Source organism: Rhynchophorus ferrugineus, unplaced genomic scaffold (genome assembly GCF_030347505.1).
Source record: "Rhynchophorus ferrugineus isolate W39M unplaced genomic scaffold, kcgeb_rfMv2 rfM6, whole genome shotgun sequence".
Lineage (NCBI taxonomy): Eukaryota > Metazoa > Arthropoda > Insecta > Coleoptera > Curculionidae > Rhynchophorus > Rhynchophorus ferrugineus.
This window is the reverse complement of record NW_027472585.1, coordinates 28,072,919-28,090,970: the sequence shown is the minus strand read 5'-3', so window position 1 is coordinate 28,090,970 and position 18,052 is coordinate 28,072,919. Positions and strand designations below refer to the sequence as shown.

Sequence of the window (18,052 nt, the reverse complement as noted above, 5' to 3'; positions counted from 1 at the left end):
CGAGTTTAGAATCTCGAGATTAGAAAAAACAAGCGGTATAGAATTCTCCATTTTTAATACAGTTAACTCTACTGTATGATTTCTTACTTTGATTCTGACATTTTTCCGGAATATGGTCGAACTGAAACATGTATTCCTTGTCCATGACGGCTTATATTATCGTCCATATATTTGGCCACGCCCAAGCCACCACCACCAGCAGCTACGGCGATAGGTATTTGGTGTTTGGTTCTGTTTCTCTGATAAAGCAATTTTATTTAGTAATCTTTGAATGTATCACGATATGTAACAAGATGTCTTACCATGAAAACAAAAGTACCACCTCCACCGCCTCCTCCAGTATCATTGACGTCAACTAGTAGTATATTTCGTACTTTGCTAGTAACTTTCCCAGTTTCGATAGATGAGCAATTGCTTGTATGTCCCAAAGACTAAAAATATTTAATTAAATTTGGCTTGCGTTTATTAATGAAATGAATATTTACCTTCAAGCATGCACTGTTTCCTTCTTGTCCTACTAATATAAATATTTCTTGGCCTCGTTTTAGTTCTATTACTGTCCGAACTAGAGCGCCTCTAGATGAACCCATTCCTAAGCTTCCTTTACCACCCCCTGCGCCTGCTAGTATAAATCTTGAAAAATAATAATCATTAACGTCTGTTATATTTCTGTATTTTTTATCAGTTGTACAAATATAATACAAATTTTTCTAGGCGTCCTTGTGTATTATGTATAAATAAAACTTCAGTTTTAATACAGGATTTTAAAAAGGTGTTTAGGATTTTTTAAGAATTTCAGAAAAATATTCAATTAATATTCCAAAGTTATTTTGGAACAAACTCTATAAGCATTAGTTACATTATACATTTATGTGTGTTACAGCCATGCTGGTTCATTTTCTTTTTAAAACACAAATACATTAAATTAAGCAACTGCATGTATTATGTGATATTTTTTCACTTTAAAAATCGTTCCAACCAATTTGGTCTTCGCTAGAATGGAGGTGTGAGCCGATGCGTTGTCATGGTTGAAGAGCAGTATTTTTTTCGTCAACTGAGGCTGTTTTTCTGCAATTCGGAGCCGAATCGGCCCAATAATTCGGCAGAGTACAATCCTGTGACCGTCTCCATGTAGTCGATGCAGATCACACCTTGTGAACACCAAAACTGTGATCATCATCCCTCCTTTTTGTGTATATCAGTGGATCTATGTTTTGTTGACGGTCACAACACAACTCAGAAACTCCTTTGAATAGCGCTTATACAGCATCACACACTGCCCTGAAGTGGTCTCGTGGTTGCGCTTGTTGTACAGAGTTAGAAAACGCGGCACCTTTCGCGCCGACAGCTTTCTCATGCCCACATTTTCATGCAGAATATGACCCATGTAGTCTTTTGAGATATACTGTCTCAGTTATCTTGCGCACCTTCAATCGGCGGCCTGCCAATACGAGATTGTGGACTTTTATCACGTTATCATCCGTGGTATGCCGTTTTCGACACACTTCGTGTGAGACATGGCTCATCTGAGGTGCGACTACGTTGAAACAGAAAGGTCCCCATACATTTAACCGCATTTTGATTTCAATGCGCGATTTCTCTTCCAAAAACAAGAAAATCCCTCTAAAATCCACGAACACGCCCATTTCAACACGCAGTTAAAGCAAAACTACGAGTACAAGTCGGCATTATGGCTATTAATATTGCGCTTCGGTGTCGATGTGGACAGTTCTCCTGTACTAATCCATGACCTTGACATTTCCCTACTTTTGTTTTGTTTTTATCGCATGCAAAATAATGGTTTATCAGCTGTTAGGATGTCTGAAGGATATTTGAGCGTTTCATCTGTATTTTCGTTCAAAGTCAATTGTTTTCAAACTATTTTAGTCCTCCAGGTCATTTTTTATCGACCAAAGATCCTGATGGAGCAATATGATGTGATATGATGAAGCAATATCACCATACGTTACTTAAACTGTTCTTACTATGCAGATAAATCGAAGACCATCTAATTTAACAGTTAGGTTGTGTTGTTTAACTATTGTTTATATATATACTTCACAATTTGGCCGATGATCAAATGCTTCAATATACATGCAAGAACTTAATATATTACGAGAAATTTAGACTCAAGCCAGGTTGGGTAAAACTAGGTGAACCAGGTTTATTGAAGAGAAATATGGTGGTCTCGACATTCATAATATATGATAAACTCATGATAATAAATAGGCCTGAATTTATTATAAACCAGTTTAATTAGAATCAACTAATTTTAGTATAATTGATCTGAACTGGGCCTTTGGTCAAATAAACATGCCTAAATACAGGTACATAATAATATTTGGTAGTACATAAATACACATTATTTTTGTCTAAAAAAAGCTGAATCATGTTTTTATACTTAGTTATCTCTCGTTAAATATTTAATAAAATATAATCTTACGTATAAAAACTGTCTCTAGGAACAATCCATTTCTGCACTCCACTGACGCCAGCATCATGAAGAACAGTTACATTTGTACTAGTATCCATGTAAGTCTTGCTGCAGTTTGAGTGACTGGGGCCATATCGACCTTTCGCGTTACATGTTGTAATTTTGTAATCTGAAATTTTTATAATTAACGATGTACAAATATTTGTAGAATAATATATACATGTCTTATTCTTGAAATCTTCTGCGGTTTCTTTCACAGGAGGATAATCGATCTTGGGATTCCAGTAGTTGTATCCTTGGAGCTCCTCTTCGGGAATATTGATTCCGAAACATTCCGGGCTCAATGATATGTCGTCGACAGCTAAGTCGCTTAAATATCTGTAGCCTTTTTTTGCTTCAAAACGCATAAAATATCTGTAACATTAAATGAAAAATTCATTAAAATACTTCTAATATACGTTAAGAAATTTATTTTATAAATTTTTAACAAAATTAGGTTACAAAACATAAACCGCTATTAGAATTTTTTTACATACTTATCTAATTTAGGTCGCAAGCCAGGTAAAATTCCAATTAAGTAAAAGCAGGAATTTTACCAAATATGCTTCTCACTTTATGATCACAGTATGATCAGAAACAACAACAAACCTTAGAACATAAGATCATTTGTTAATCAGCTCGTTACATATTTGGTCAAGATTTGGATCGAGATAACACAATTGAAATTCTTGACATTGAAGTGATCTTTACAAGAAACTATAAACCAAATTTTTTATTGTTGTTGTTATGATTGTTGCAACATGCTGACGATACAGCGGTTTATCATTACACGAAGGTCCAATATCAGTTACAAGAAACCTCCAAGTTCATCTTATTAAAGTTGAATCGTGGTTGAAAACGTGGCATATCAAAGAAAATGAGACAAAATCTACCCATGTGGCATTCACCCTTTGTAGAAGAATTCGTCCCTCAGTAAAAATGAGTAACTATAAATTCCCGCAAGCAGGCAACGTTAAATATCTAGGAATTCATTTTGATCGACTTTTGACTTGGAAAAGACATATAGTGACAAAACGCAAACAGCTTGGGCTTAAACTAAATCAATTGTATTGGCTGATAGGGCGTAAATTTAAATTATCATTAGATAGTAATATTTGGCTGTATAAGTCAATACTTAGGCCTATTTGGAACTATGGTATTGAACTGTGGTGTGCAACTAGTAAATATAACATAGCTATTCTTCAGAGGTTCCAGAATAAATTGTTGCGAGTCATCTTCGATGCGCATATTAAGTACCCAACAAAGTGATTCAGCGCGATATCCGCTTAGAACCCATAACTAGTATGATTCGAAGTGTTAGTGCGAAGTAGTCTGAAAGTGCATCCCAATGCACCCGCCAAACAGTTAAATGTGCGTGATGACAGTGAAGTGCGTAGGCTCAAACGAAAACTACCATACGAACTCAATAATAAACAGGTAGAGTGAGATATAATTATCTCTAGAATAAATTAGAATAGTCTTTAGAATAACTTAGGATAGATTTTAGAATAAGTTAGAATAGTATCTAGAATAAGATTTAGATTGTAAGTTTGTACATCAATTCACTTACTGAAGCGATTTTCTACATGTCAGAATAGTTATATTGTATAAAGGAACTCATATAATAATACTTGTTGCCCACGGACAGATTCCTGAAGTTCTAAGAGATTAATTTAAAAAAAAGTCTCTTGAAACTTACATTGAACTCATCAACGTCATACCATTAAGTTATTCAACGTGTGAATAGAAGTTTAATACCTGAATGTTCTGTTTGAAATTCCTCCCAATCATCATTCAGTTACTGTACAACCATTTACATAACAGGTCAATTGAAAAGTCCCCGGCCTACTATAGTAAAACAAATTTTTTTGGCAAAATTAATTTCCTTTCAACATAATTCCCTTCAAGGGTGATACACGGATTATAGTGACCCTCCAACTTTGCGATACCACTTTTAGTACGATTTGTCCTTTGCTTCAAAATAGGCCTCAGTTTCGTTCATTCGATAAAAATTTCTTCCGAGCGAGTATTTTTTGAGATCTGAGAACAGGAAATAGTCGCTGGGGGCAAGATATGGAGAATATGGTGGATAAGGAAGCAATTCTAAACCCAATTCATAGATTTTTGACACGGTGCATTGTCTTTGTGAAGCAGCATTTTCTTTATCTTCAAATGCGGTCGTTTCTCGACGATTTCGTCATTCAAATGGTCCTATAACGCTATGTAAAAGTCGCTATTGATGGTTCTTGCTTCTTCAAGGTAGTCAATGAAAATTATTCGATGCGCATCCCAAAATACAGACGCTATAATCTTGCCAGCCGACTGTTGCGTTTTCCCACGCTTTGGAGCGGGTTCATCGTGTGCAGTCCACTCGGATTACTGTCGATTGGACTTCCGAGTGAAATGATGGAGCCATGTTTCATCCACTGTCACATATCGACGCAAAAACTCGGGTTTATTATGCTTGATCATCTTCAAACACTGCTCCGAATCATCAACTCGTTGTTTTTGCTCAAAAGTGAGCTCGCGCGGCACACACTTTGCACCGAGCTTTTTCATACCCAAATATTCGTGAATTATATGATATATACTTTCAGTTGGTATCTTTAGAGTGTCTACTATTTCATTTAATTTTAATTTACGGTCATTCAAAATTATTTGGTGGATTTTTTAAATGTTTTCGTCGCCAACAACCTCTTTTGGGCGTCCACTGCGTTCACAGTCTTCGGTACTCATTTCACCACGTCTGAACTTAAAATACCAATCCTTGAAGATTCATTTTCCTTGGAGGGTGTACGGAAACTCGGCATCAAGTGTTTGCTTCAACTGTATCTTTCCCTACAAATAGTAACATTTTATCAACCAGCGAAATTCCTTTTTATCCATTTTTTTCACAATAACAGAAGTTGCTTCACTCAAAATGCTATAATTCACAAACTAATGATCCGACAGCTGTCAAATTTATACACGCATCTTTTGAGGCTTAGGGCAAACTAAAAACATATGGATTTAATTAGTAGCGCCATCTATGTGTCAGGTCGGAGACTTTTCAATTGACCTGTTAGAAAATGTACACAGCTAACGGATAACTCTGATTTTAACGTAAACAAATATTAATCGCATTTTTTATTCGGGGCCTTGATAACTGAAATACTGTTATCACAGCATGATATGTTTTTCAATTATCTAAAGAAAACGAGAATACCTAAACTTAAAAATATAACAAAATACCTGTGTTTAATATGGGGTAAAATGAAAACTCGTCTTATCCATTGATCTCCATGATCCTCCATAAAATTCCAATAAATATCAATCGTTTTATTATCCGTTAACGCTATTTCATTTACTTGTATCGAGATGGCGCTCTTGTGTTTACCAGTTTTGTGCAAATAGAAACGGATCTGAAAGATTAAATATTATGATTGAAATATTATTGATTATTAATAAATATATTGTGTTTATGATGTTAAGATTATCCAGTAAATTATTATACTTACAGCGCACGTATTGAAGTATTTCGATGATATATTACCATGTACACTAGGTGGAGGATTGAAGATGATGCTCTTCAAGACAGCTTGACTGGCAAACTGTTCCTTGAGCATGTCGACATATAAATAATTACCAGTTGAGTTCATATAAGTGTGATCGAAATTGGGGCCTGTGAAATTCTTAGGCGTGGATCCATTCCGTCTTGTCCATTGTAGAATGTTAGTGTCTGCATTGGTCCAGCCGCACCAATCATCCTCAAAAGTACAACGGGAACCGTATGGCATTAAGTCTGAAGAAAATAAAATCATTGATCTTCGTAAATACATTTCTTAGGATTTAATAATTTTCATTTGTTCCAGAAATATTTTTCTGTTTTGAAATTTAGAATTTCTAAAAACAACAATGAGATTGAATACTTCTTCTTTGTACTTCAAACTGCGGTTGGTTATTGAAGGTGATATTTAATATTATATAACGCCTTAAAATAATGGCAAATAAAACGAAATAAGGAACAAAAATAAAGACGCCAAGTGTTAGAAATAATGGGAAAGTGTTAAAAAAACAATATTAAAATGATAAAAAGCATTCAAACCAAAGTATTGTATTGATAGTAAGCATAGAAAAAATAAACTTAGAAAGGGAAGTTAAATGGGTGACCTTATAGAAAAAGAAAATATGTGACTATGTTTTGCGCTTCGAGACCACTAAAGCTAGAGGCACGCAAGTATTATAAAAACAAAAAATAATTGACCGATTTATTGTTTTTGGTTTTAAATTTTGAGTTTTTTTTTGAAAAATCTTTGGTTAGATTTCTTTTTTTCTTATTTTTACGTAATATTTTAACGAAATATGTTTTTATAACTTTATTTGTATAGCGTTTACATTGAAAATGATTTATTTAAATGTAAACTCGAGTGTTGTAAACAAAAGTGTTGTGTTCCGTGATGTGAAGGTTAAAATCATTGAGAAAAAGAGATTTAACTTTATAGGAAATTTTGGGGAAATGTTTCGCGACGTCCAACATGTAGATGTCGCTACTTTTACACTTGTGATATACCACAAATGGAAAATATTACGATGGCTACATTTGCTGATGATACTGCGATTATAGCTGTCGGAGATATTAGTGAAGAAACCTCACGAAAATTACAACAGGCAAGTGACAATATAAATAATTGGACACAAGCTTGGAAAATAAGAATTAATGAAAGTAAATCTGTACATGTGGAGTTCACCTATAAACAGACCGTACGAAAAATTGAAAAATGAATACAAGTTAGCAAATAAATTATTGTATAGGTAAGGAGTAAGGTTCTCAAACACTATATTTCTGATATTTTAATGCACCCAAATACTATCGGATTGATTACCTGCATCGAGACCTTCAGATACCCACAGTCAGCCAAGAAATCAAGAGAATTACAAGGGGGCACGAGGAAAGACTGCATTCTCATACTAATATTGAAATATTGAAACTTTTGTATACCACCAGAACAGGACACAGAATAAAAAGAAACAAACCATCTGATCTTTTGTAGTGTTGTGTAGTGATGTGCATATATTAAAAAAATGCAGCAGTGGCATGTATAAACATTATTTCACCAGAGACTGAGTTAGGGCCGATGGGTCCTCCTAGTTATATACCTAGATTTAAGTTAGCATAAAGACAAATTATAGGTTAGGCGGAAACGACCAGTACCAATGTATTAATTAAAGAATAAAAAAAAATATTTATATTTAATTGAATTTCATTTAATAATTTTATTTCAGAAAAAAATTGCTTTTTATTTAAATTACTTTGGTTAATTAAACATCACGTCAAGCCTGTCAGGTGCCAAATATTACTAATGAGCCAATTGAACGTCTTCACAGTAAAATATTTTTCTAAGAGGTTCCTATAATAGGGATTTAAATTGACCAATCAAATTATTTGAATGGTCAATTATGACATCTGGATGGCCCTCTGGATGTTGGGTAAAGCAATACTTTTCGCCAGAGTCCCCTATTGGGTGACATTTCTATTACTCTATGGTTAAAATGGTGTGCATTCTTTTCCTAAAAATCCTGCTCTAGAACCTGGTCATAAACTATTATTAATAGTGTACAAAAAACTTAAGGGAATGTCTTATGAGCTACTACATAAGTAAGGTTTGTTATTTGCATCTTGTCAGATTATGTATTGTATAGATCCAAACACTAATCATCCCAAATGTGTATTACTTTATCGGGAATGAGAATATGACCACATAAATTCAATAAGGGATGTAATAAGAATTAGAATTAAGTAGAAATATTTTTGAAAGCAATCTCACCAGGCAAAAAAGACTTTCCTATGGCTTCATGTGGCTGATAATAAAAAGTAGATCTATTACGACAATTTTATATACAATAAGTTATGGGTTCATCCGAGAGAGCCATTCATATCGACATCGAAGAGGAATATTTCTGACTATCACTTGTTCAGATTGATACAAAGAATTGAAGATTGAAGTGCGAAAATGGATCGATAATTGGATCAATGTTAAATCAATATAATTCTTTTGATACTGTATTGCCCAGGCTGTCAAAAAAATGGGGAAAAGTTATAGAAAATGATGGAAATTTTTTTGTTTAATATATATTACACTAGTTTTTCCAATAAATGTCGTATGTATATACGTATATAACGTTAATGATATATATTGGAAAATATGTAACTCATTCAAAATCCGTCAATAATAGTTTAGTATTATTTTATAGTTAGTCAATATTATACTTGTTTAAAGAAGGTATAAATAAAACTAATTTTAATTTTAGCACTATAATTTGAGTAAGTTACTTTGGGAGAGAGTATCCTGCTAATTTATACGGATCCAAAAACGCATTGGTGGAGTTTTAGCCGAATAAAATATATTTATTACCTCGATATGTGATGATGGATAAATATATATAACTAAGTTGACAGTAGTCAGTGAAAGTAACTGAAACAAATAGTTCTATAAAATGTATCGAAAATTAGGGAATCTCTAAAACAAATATATCGCTTTTGGAAAAAAATTGATGAATTTCTGAGAAAACATATTTCTTAGTTACAATGAGACTTTTCGAATGATGTGATATATAGGCAAAAACTGTATAATATTAAGTATTATTTACTAAAACAGTAGAAATATATGAATAATAGATAACTCTATCCGCAATAATAGTGAACATAAAAATACTTACGACAATTTTGTCTTTCATCATCTCCTAACGGACAATCGATGTTAAAGTCACAAACGCTTGTGGAATTTATACATTCTTTCGATCCTTTGCATTTATACTGATGTGGTGAACAAGTATCGTCGTTCTTAGCAAAACACCCGTAGAGTTGAAGATTGTCGAAAGCAACTGTAGCGTTAGGAAGTATGGTATCCGCTGGTACCACCTCTAGTAATATAGTAAAATTCGTAGTAATTTTTCCGATAGATAAATCATATTTCTTCCATCTAAAATGTAATATTACGTAAACTAATTTTTATGATGCACTAAATTGCGACTCACTTTTTAAGATTATTTCCATGTATAATATTCACCAACCATTGAGTGTGGTTGTTGAGTGTGTTAGCAGTGTCGGTAGTTTTGTCACCAACAATACGTATTTCTCCACCCTCCATGTTTTCTTGGTAAACATACAAGTTTAGTTTACAGGATGATGTTGTGGGACCTATTAAAGGACTGGTAACGTGAAATTCTGTTGATTTAAGTGGAAGCCGCAGTATCAAATAACTGCCTAGAAAACAAAAAATACATGTTAAATACAATCAGTATTAAGTCGTTACAGTCCAAAAATTAATTAATAACAATTGTACAGAGTACCTAAAAATGAAAATGATGTTATATATATATATATATATATATATATATATATATATATTTGATACAGCTTATGATATGCTTTGTTTTTCTTATCAAACTTGTATTGGAATATTTCAATATTTATTAAATAAAACATAATATGATTTTGAAATATATAATTTTCCTTTCTGTTATTTATTCGTATATAATTCAACACATTTTTTGTTTTGCACGGAATGCGCTTAATAAGTTCCCTGATTTATTTTCCATTAGTTTTGACTGGTTCTACAAAGTTGGGTGAATATTTTTTTTATTATTACTCTTAGTGGTTCCACAATCTTTCCAAAGGGCAATAAGTATTTATTATCTTTATATTATGTATACATGGGATGCAGAAAATTACTTCATTAAGTGATCTCCTGTACAAAATATTATTTTAATTAATTAGACTTATTTTAAAGCTTATTCTAAAGTGTTTATATGTCCAATAATCAGATCGGATGGTGTTGGACGTTTTAGTCTACGCACTTCACAGTCACTTTGTATATTTAGATTATTAGCATTGGGATGCACTGAGACTCTTTCGAAGTGCTTCACACAAACACATTGAGTTACACTCGTTATTGGTTCTAGAGGAATATCGCGTTGTATCACTTCATTTGGAACATAGTATGGGGAATCGACAATGGCATACAACATTTGATTTTGGAACCGTTGTGTGATGAATATATTAGAGCTGCTAGCGGTTCCCTATAGTTGGATTACATATGACCAAATGGGCTTGAGTATAGATTTATAAAATAATATCTTGTTATATAATGATAACTTGGATTTGCGCCCGATAAGTCTGGTATATCATTAGGTAGAGTTTAAGTCCAAGTTGCTTTCGTTTGGCGAACATTTTATGCAGCATTTGTTAACAATAAGGGGTAAAATATATCTGAATTATTTATTATTATAATAATAAGTTATTTTGGACCATCTGGATATAAGAATGTGCACTGAGACACCTGTTTTGAGGAAGAATAATATATGTTTTCATAAAGAGAATGTATACTGTCGCATAGTTATAAATAATTCAAAAAAACATTCAAAAATAATCAAAAAAATCATCTAGTTAAAAGTTTAAAACCGGCCACAAATATACTTGTTACATTTGTCCTTGTTTGATGTTCTTGTTAACATTTGTTAATAATGATAAATTTGGCATAATGATTCACACAGTTTCCTTTTTCAATCAAACAAAAGAGTGAAAATTATACAAACGAGAACTTAAAGGGTTCGTGCAGAAACATCATTCTAGAGCAGCAGGTAAGATTATATTAATAATGATTTGGCACTCCTATGGTTTATGTACAAAGTTTTTGCTATATATTGAATAGACTGGCCATCACTTTGAGCATTTTGGAAAGCTGAACATGTTCCTTTAAATTTTACTAACCATCTAATGACGATTCTATAGTGCGAAATCATTTATCGAATCCATAGTTCAGAGTCGAAGAACATGTCTTCTTTTCACTTGTTTTAAACACTTACAATTATTTGAAAAGTATTTAAGAAGATACTGATAATCTTATGTTCGCTTATGGTAGAGTAATATTCACTGTTATAGAGGTTGAGATTTCGGGCATTTTTCACGAGAGAGTTTTTATTCTAAAATCATGTGGCCTGACAAGAAAAAAATACCAAGTATTGACAACTGCTAGATCACCTTGTATTGTAAATATCAATTCCAAGTAAATCGAAGTAACACAGAAAATGAAAGTAGCTTATACGGATCAAGTAATATGCCTAATAAACCAAGTCTTTCCTCTTATCTAAGAGGAAATGATGAAAAGATGAAATAATACAATGAAATACCAAAATCCGGCTCTTTCGAATTCTCTGTTTTGACAATTAATCTGTATTCAAGTTTTGGCAAGTCTAGAAGCTTGATTTTTATATACGATGCGTAAAGCAGATTTTAAACAACGTTGTTCAATTAGGGTTAGTCAGTCAATGAAGTATACGATTTTTATCGTATGACCCATGTTACAATGTTTTCGATATATCTTTCAAATGAAAGGTGAACGAATTCTTGGCTCACCTTTCAGATGGAAGACACAACTAACAATTTAAAAAAATTGAAATAACAAAAAAATCGTTCAAAATCATAGAAAGCTATTTGAAAATAGGAAGAAGATAGAAATAGACAAAAAATGTAAGTTCAGAAGCCGGAGTGGTTGCGACTGGTCTTCAACACTGATGGAGACCGACAGCTTTATTTGGTGTATCCTATAGCAGCAACAGCAGCGTATTGGTATGGTTGATGATAATAATGAAGATTTTACAGATTTTATGAAACAAAGGAAAAGAAATTACTATATTTATTTGGTTTATTTGTTTATTCTTAAATTTATTTTTTGCCAATATTACATTATTCCCACTATTTTTTGGATATTTACTTAATCATAATTAGTCATTATATGATAAAAAAATGTAAAATAACAACTGAGTATTAATATAATTAATGAGAATGATGGAAGGAACGTACGAGAACTGTTACATATGTACCTTTATTGAATGTAACAAACTTAAAACGTTGTATGAAGTAATTAGACATATTACTTGTAATTAATATACTATTAGGATAGATAAGTTCCTTATTAGTCGTCCTTTCTTTTGGAATTCCTTCTATATTTTAATCCTATTAATAAAAATATATTAATTTATCAAAGAAAACTTGTATTTCGTTGTAAACTTGGTTGTTTTTCACAACACATAAATCTTTGCATGCCTTTCACCTGGAAAATAATATTTTCCTCTTAATCCTTCTTAAAATATCTTCAATTATGTGTCATCAAATCATCATATCAAAATAAACGTGATATAATATATATATATATATATATATATATATATATATATATATATATATATATATATATACACTAATATGAGCGAAACGTTTAATTTGATATGATGATTTGATACATATAACATTAACATATAATTGAAGATATTTTAAGAAGGATTAAGAAGAAAATATTATTTTCCGGGTGAAAGGCATGCAAAGATTTATGTGTTGTGATATACATGATATGTGTTATAATATATATATATATATATATATATATATATATATATATATATATATAAATCTTAAACATCTTTAATATTAAATAGTTCTCTCTTAAAATAGTCTTGTATGATGTTATGTAAATTAACATACGATGTACGATAGGAAGTGTCTCCTTTCTAAGAGATTGTGTAACATAAAGATTATTCAATAAAGCTTTATTACTTAATGACAATATAACATTGATACGTAAATTGTTGCTATTTTAAACGACCGCTCCTGTAGTAGGCTTGATAAAATGTTGAATGAAAATTTAAATGAATGGTAATTTTAAGCAAATGCAAAATGGTGACCGTGAATTTGATGATAGATTAATTAGGTTGGATTAGATATCTGATAAAAGGTACCAGATAATTACTCAGCCTTTTTCGTCTATAACCATCATGAAAATTGAAAAATGAATACAAGTTAGCAAATAAATTATTGTATAGGTAAGGAGTAAGGTTCTCAAACACTATATTTCTGATATTTTAATCACTTCAGAGTAAGATAGGACAAATAATGTATTTAAATCTCGAACAAAAGATCTCCACTATACTTTAAAAACATTAGGTTTTTAATATCATTATGTTAGTTTGAAGCTCAAAGTTCGATACCATCTTTTACAAATATCGATATTCAAAAAAAATCGGAATATATCGATATGTCGATCAAAAAAAGATCGACGAAGCATATCAATATATCAATGATATTACCATATTGACTACCAGTTATAATATTAACGCAGCTATACATACATTACAAATAGCTGTCAAAAACATTACTGATTTGACCAAGAAATCGCCCAAAAAAAAACTACTCCTGTAGGTACCTACAGAAAAATTGTAATCCCATATCTGAAGACAACAAACTACTTAGGCATGACAATGGATGAAGAAGAAACGAAGAGATCTTTGTAAGAATAATTAATCTATTTCCTCAAAATTTCTCTATCATCAAAATTTATGATGTTAGCATGTAGCAATGTTTCCGAATAAACTTAAAATTTAAATTTACAACTTTTTGCCGGCTTATAAACTCTAATTTTAGTCATTAATATTTTAAGGAACTTTTCGGAGATTTGGAAACATCCCAGTACTAGTACCAACCCAAATCATTACATTACATTCTCATCTCGTTTTAACTAGCACAAAAGAGAAGGATAAATTAATTCCACTTTTAAAACAAAATTTAACATTTTTACAAACTATAATTGGAAATATATTAAACATCATCTATAACGTGCATTGGTCGTTTTATTGGATGAGCTATGTGTGGAGTGCACCAACACTCACCGGTGTATCCATTAAGCAATAATTAAGTTTGGATCTGACATCGTATGATCTAGACTTGAAGAAAAACAATAAGTAAAATTACTCGACAGTAGTTGTCATGTATGTGTCATGCGATTTTTAAATACATATAAAGTATTATATCAATATATTTTAGCTGCTAATCATTTTATTATTCATATGAAACGTCTATATAATCGCGAAACTGTTATAAGAAATCGGTACTTACTTCATAGTATCTATAACTTTTTGATAAAAAATATGTAAAAATATTATAATTTCTATTTAGTATACAAATTAAATTTCATAAATATATGTATAAAATGTATCTGAGGTCACTGAAAAGGCCGGTTTTGAAAAAAAAAGATATTGCGACCACTAAGTCAGGTGCGTTTTCAGGGGTATTACACGTGTCCTTTAATTACATTTTTTATGTATTTGAGGAATTTTGTGGAAATTCTTTTATGAGTTGTTCTGTATATCACTGAAAAATAATGCCAGGCAATTAATACGATTTTAATTAAAATTTGCTAAAATAATAGAGATTTTCGTGTTTCCTTTGTTCTTGGAAAGCATAACATTTTGAATTGTAAACAATGCCTACTAGTACAAGGAAACTTGTACTTACCAAAAAAATACAAATCGTTAAATAAAGCATGTTCGACTATAGCCCATATCAATGCTTCTTATACTGAAGAAATGTAACTCATATACAGCGGGTAGTTGAAGAAAATAAATAGATAAAAAAGGACTCTACTGAATTCGCTAAATGACCTTGATCTTTCTGATTTTCTACAATATTAATATAATTTAAATGAAATACAATTTAGGAAAAAGTATTGTAAACAATAATTAATTCTGTCTAAGTTGGCAAAAAGTGCTATTTCACAATAACAATATATTAATATGTTGATTTTTGGCATGTTTTTTGTTAACATATTAATGATAATTGAAGATAAAGATGAAGATAAGATAAATTGAATTTACAGGTGGAAAAAAATTTAAATTAGAAATGAAATGCCTGCTAAAAAAATATTGATTTAAGATAACTTTGCGGATTATTGGGCTTATAGTTGGCAAGCAAGAAGACTAAATATACTAGAAAGTAAACCTGTGAATTTCCATAAAAATTGTTTATGAAACTCATCAAAAAGTGTCACTCCTAGTCACTGCTAGTCCATGGATCCTTGATACATGCATCACAGTTCAAGGTGTAAGGCCGCCAAAAATGAAAAAGTGGATTGAAGTTGCTGTAAATTATCATAGTCTACTACCAGAAGCTATTAGAACTATTGAAATCTGAAGTCATCAAAATTTGGAAGACCATTCCGTAGAGGGGTGCCATGGAAATTTGAATAGAAACGGTGTCATTTCGATGATCTTCAAAGGCAAACTGGAGGACGAAGGAACAGACGATACTCGAACAAAATTTTACAACTATTAGTTGTCCAGTAATATAGGCTACTACCTGAATGATGAACGAGCAAGTTTTACTTCAGTGTCTGTTTTACCTTCAGTGTCGCGTTTTACCACCGTTCAACAAGTCACCTCTTCTTTCCTTTAAATAAAATTATATTTTCAAGTAAATTAATATTTCTAAATCTTCCTACTAAACTTAAAATGGTAATAGTGGATATCACTACATAGTATAAAACAAAGTCGCCTTTTCTGTCCCTATATCCCTATGTGCGCTTAAATCTTTAAAACTACGCAACGGATTTTGATGCGGTTTTTTTCAATAGATAGAGTGATTCAAGAGGAAGGTTTATATGTATAATACATGCATAATATACTAAGACAACATTGCTAATTTTAGAGGTTTCTAACGTGATGTCGTAAATTAACCTATTTTATTGTTTACTTTTTACGTGAGAAAATGGCTTATTTACGAAGCTATTTTAAGCAATACGGCATTAATCCTTATTGAATTAAGTACCTTAAATACAGTGTGCAATTAATCAATATGGTTCCTTACAGCATGTAAATTAAACAAATATTTTCGGAGATATTACAAATTTAAAATTTGCGTTTAAAAATGTGTAATGTAATAAAAATTGTATGAATTTAGATATTCCAAAGATAGCAGGAAATATTCATAGTAAGTATAGGGGAAGAGGAATTGTTTTATTCCAAATTTAATGCGTGCAGGCCAAGGGCAGTAATGAATGAACCAAAAATACTGGATCGATTTTAATCATGTTTTCATTGAGTGACATAGGCATATATATTTTATGCCCGTGCAAAGTCGGAGCGGGCCGCTTTTTTTTTTTATATACAACAACGTTCATATTTTTTCTGTAGTGTATTTAATTTAGTATCAGCATTGCACCCCTGCAAAGCCGGGGCGGGTCGCTAGTATAAGTATATAAACAATATTTGGTAACATATATGATGTCTAACATGATGAATATAATTTTTAAACCATAAATCCTCGAATGTTTTTATGAAACCTGGCAATGGCGATTATATAGTTTGCATTTAAATGAAGTAAAGTAATAAGTCTAAGTAATAATATATTGTCATTGAGATATCGTAAAAAGATGAATGTTAGAAGGATTGGCAGATGCAAGACTTCAAATACTTGTGATAATTATGAAAAGAGAAGACTTCTGTGTAAAATTCAATTATTTAACATATTGTGTTTGGAAGAAAAAAAATATTGTGAAAGCTTAAATCGTCCAATCATTCTTTATTTTTCTAATACTTAATCATAAATACATTTTTTGAATGGCGGATGGATCAATTACAATGTACAAAAAACTATGTACATTAATAAAGCAGCTCTTGAAAACTCTAATGTTACATATCATTTACTAATTTAATAGGGCAAAAAGAATAAAATTTTGATTAATAAATAGTAAAATACTTTTGACTGTATTTATCTCATCTTGGCAACTATAGGTCTCCTTTTGATTGACCTTTCTAAGATTCTAAGTCTCTCGATGTTTCTTCCAGCTTTTTGAATGTTAAAACTTCTCTCATTGACGTTCCAACGAACCGTTAATTTAACATATTCCTGATTAACGATAGATAAAATCATTATTTTATTTAAAAAAGGTGCGATGATTTAATAGTTGATAAAGATTGATTGAGAAAATACCTGAAAAAAATTGGGGGGTCATTAATACATTCCGCCTACAATGAAATCAAATATATAAAATATAAAAATAATTCAAAATTAAACTATTCTCTACTCTCTGTTAATTGTATTATGCTCATGTTTCAATATATTTGTACAAATTTGCTTATTTATAGATGATAAATATTTAGCAACATATTAATTAAATTTTTATTAATTTATTGGGAATAATAGGAAAAAAATTCTTGAAATTGTGCTGTCAACTAATTTTCTTTTGGGATAAAAATAAACGGGAAAAACAATTGTGACGAATCGACGCAAACAATATTTCATCAGCAAGAGCTGCAAAAAGTAATTGGTGATTAATGAAAGAACTGCAGGAAATTAATTGGTCTAATTCCTTACCGAATTCTCGTTCGTTGGCATCTTGCCTTGGTCCAGAATCGTTCGCTTTTAGTTTTCCACCGGAGGTGATAAAAAATCCGGTAGCTATGTCCTTTCTCCATGTCCACTTGCAGTCGTTGTCGAAGTTGCAGTTGAATTCGGGCACATAATGTTTACCGTTGCCGAATTGGCCTCGCAGTTCTTTGATTGGATTATTCTCTTTGTTATAATCCTAGAAATATATCAAACAAATTCATTTTAGTACATATTGATATATTTTTAAGGATTATAAGTTACTGTATTTCCTATGTTATCAGTTTTTATCAATGGATTATATTGGCTCTAGTTTTATTAGCCCTTAATAAGTTTAATTTTCTTTCTGGAATTAAACAGGGAACGTAATATTTCCCTCAATTATG

General features: G+C 31.4%; 1 protein-coding gene across 2 annotated transcripts in view; it reads right to left on the bottom strand.

Annotated features, from left to right (window-relative positions):
• Positions 1-18,052, bottom strand: part of Alk (Anaplastic lymphoma kinase) — a 68,969-nt gene that overhangs the window by 11,989 nt on the left and 38,928 nt on the right. For both annotated transcript variants that reach the window (XM_076406654.1, XM_076406655.1), the window contains exons 4-13: positions 17,655-17,865; positions 9,488-9,716; positions 9,170-9,432; positions 5,971-6,254; positions 5,705-5,874; positions 2,655-2,848; positions 2,444-2,603; positions 486-633; positions 303-431; positions 88-239 (exon numbers count right to left, since the gene is read on the bottom strand). In XM_076406654.1, the coding sequence (XP_076262769.1) occupies positions 88-239; positions 303-431; positions 486-633; positions 2,444-2,603; positions 2,655-2,848; positions 5,705-5,874; positions 5,971-6,254; positions 9,170-9,432; positions 9,488-9,716; positions 17,655-17,865 (1,940 nt within the window). The remainder of the gene's footprint in view (positions 1-87; positions 240-302; positions 432-485; positions 634-2,443; positions 2,604-2,654; positions 2,849-5,704; positions 5,875-5,970; positions 6,255-9,169; positions 9,433-9,487; positions 9,717-17,654; positions 17,866-18,052) is intronic.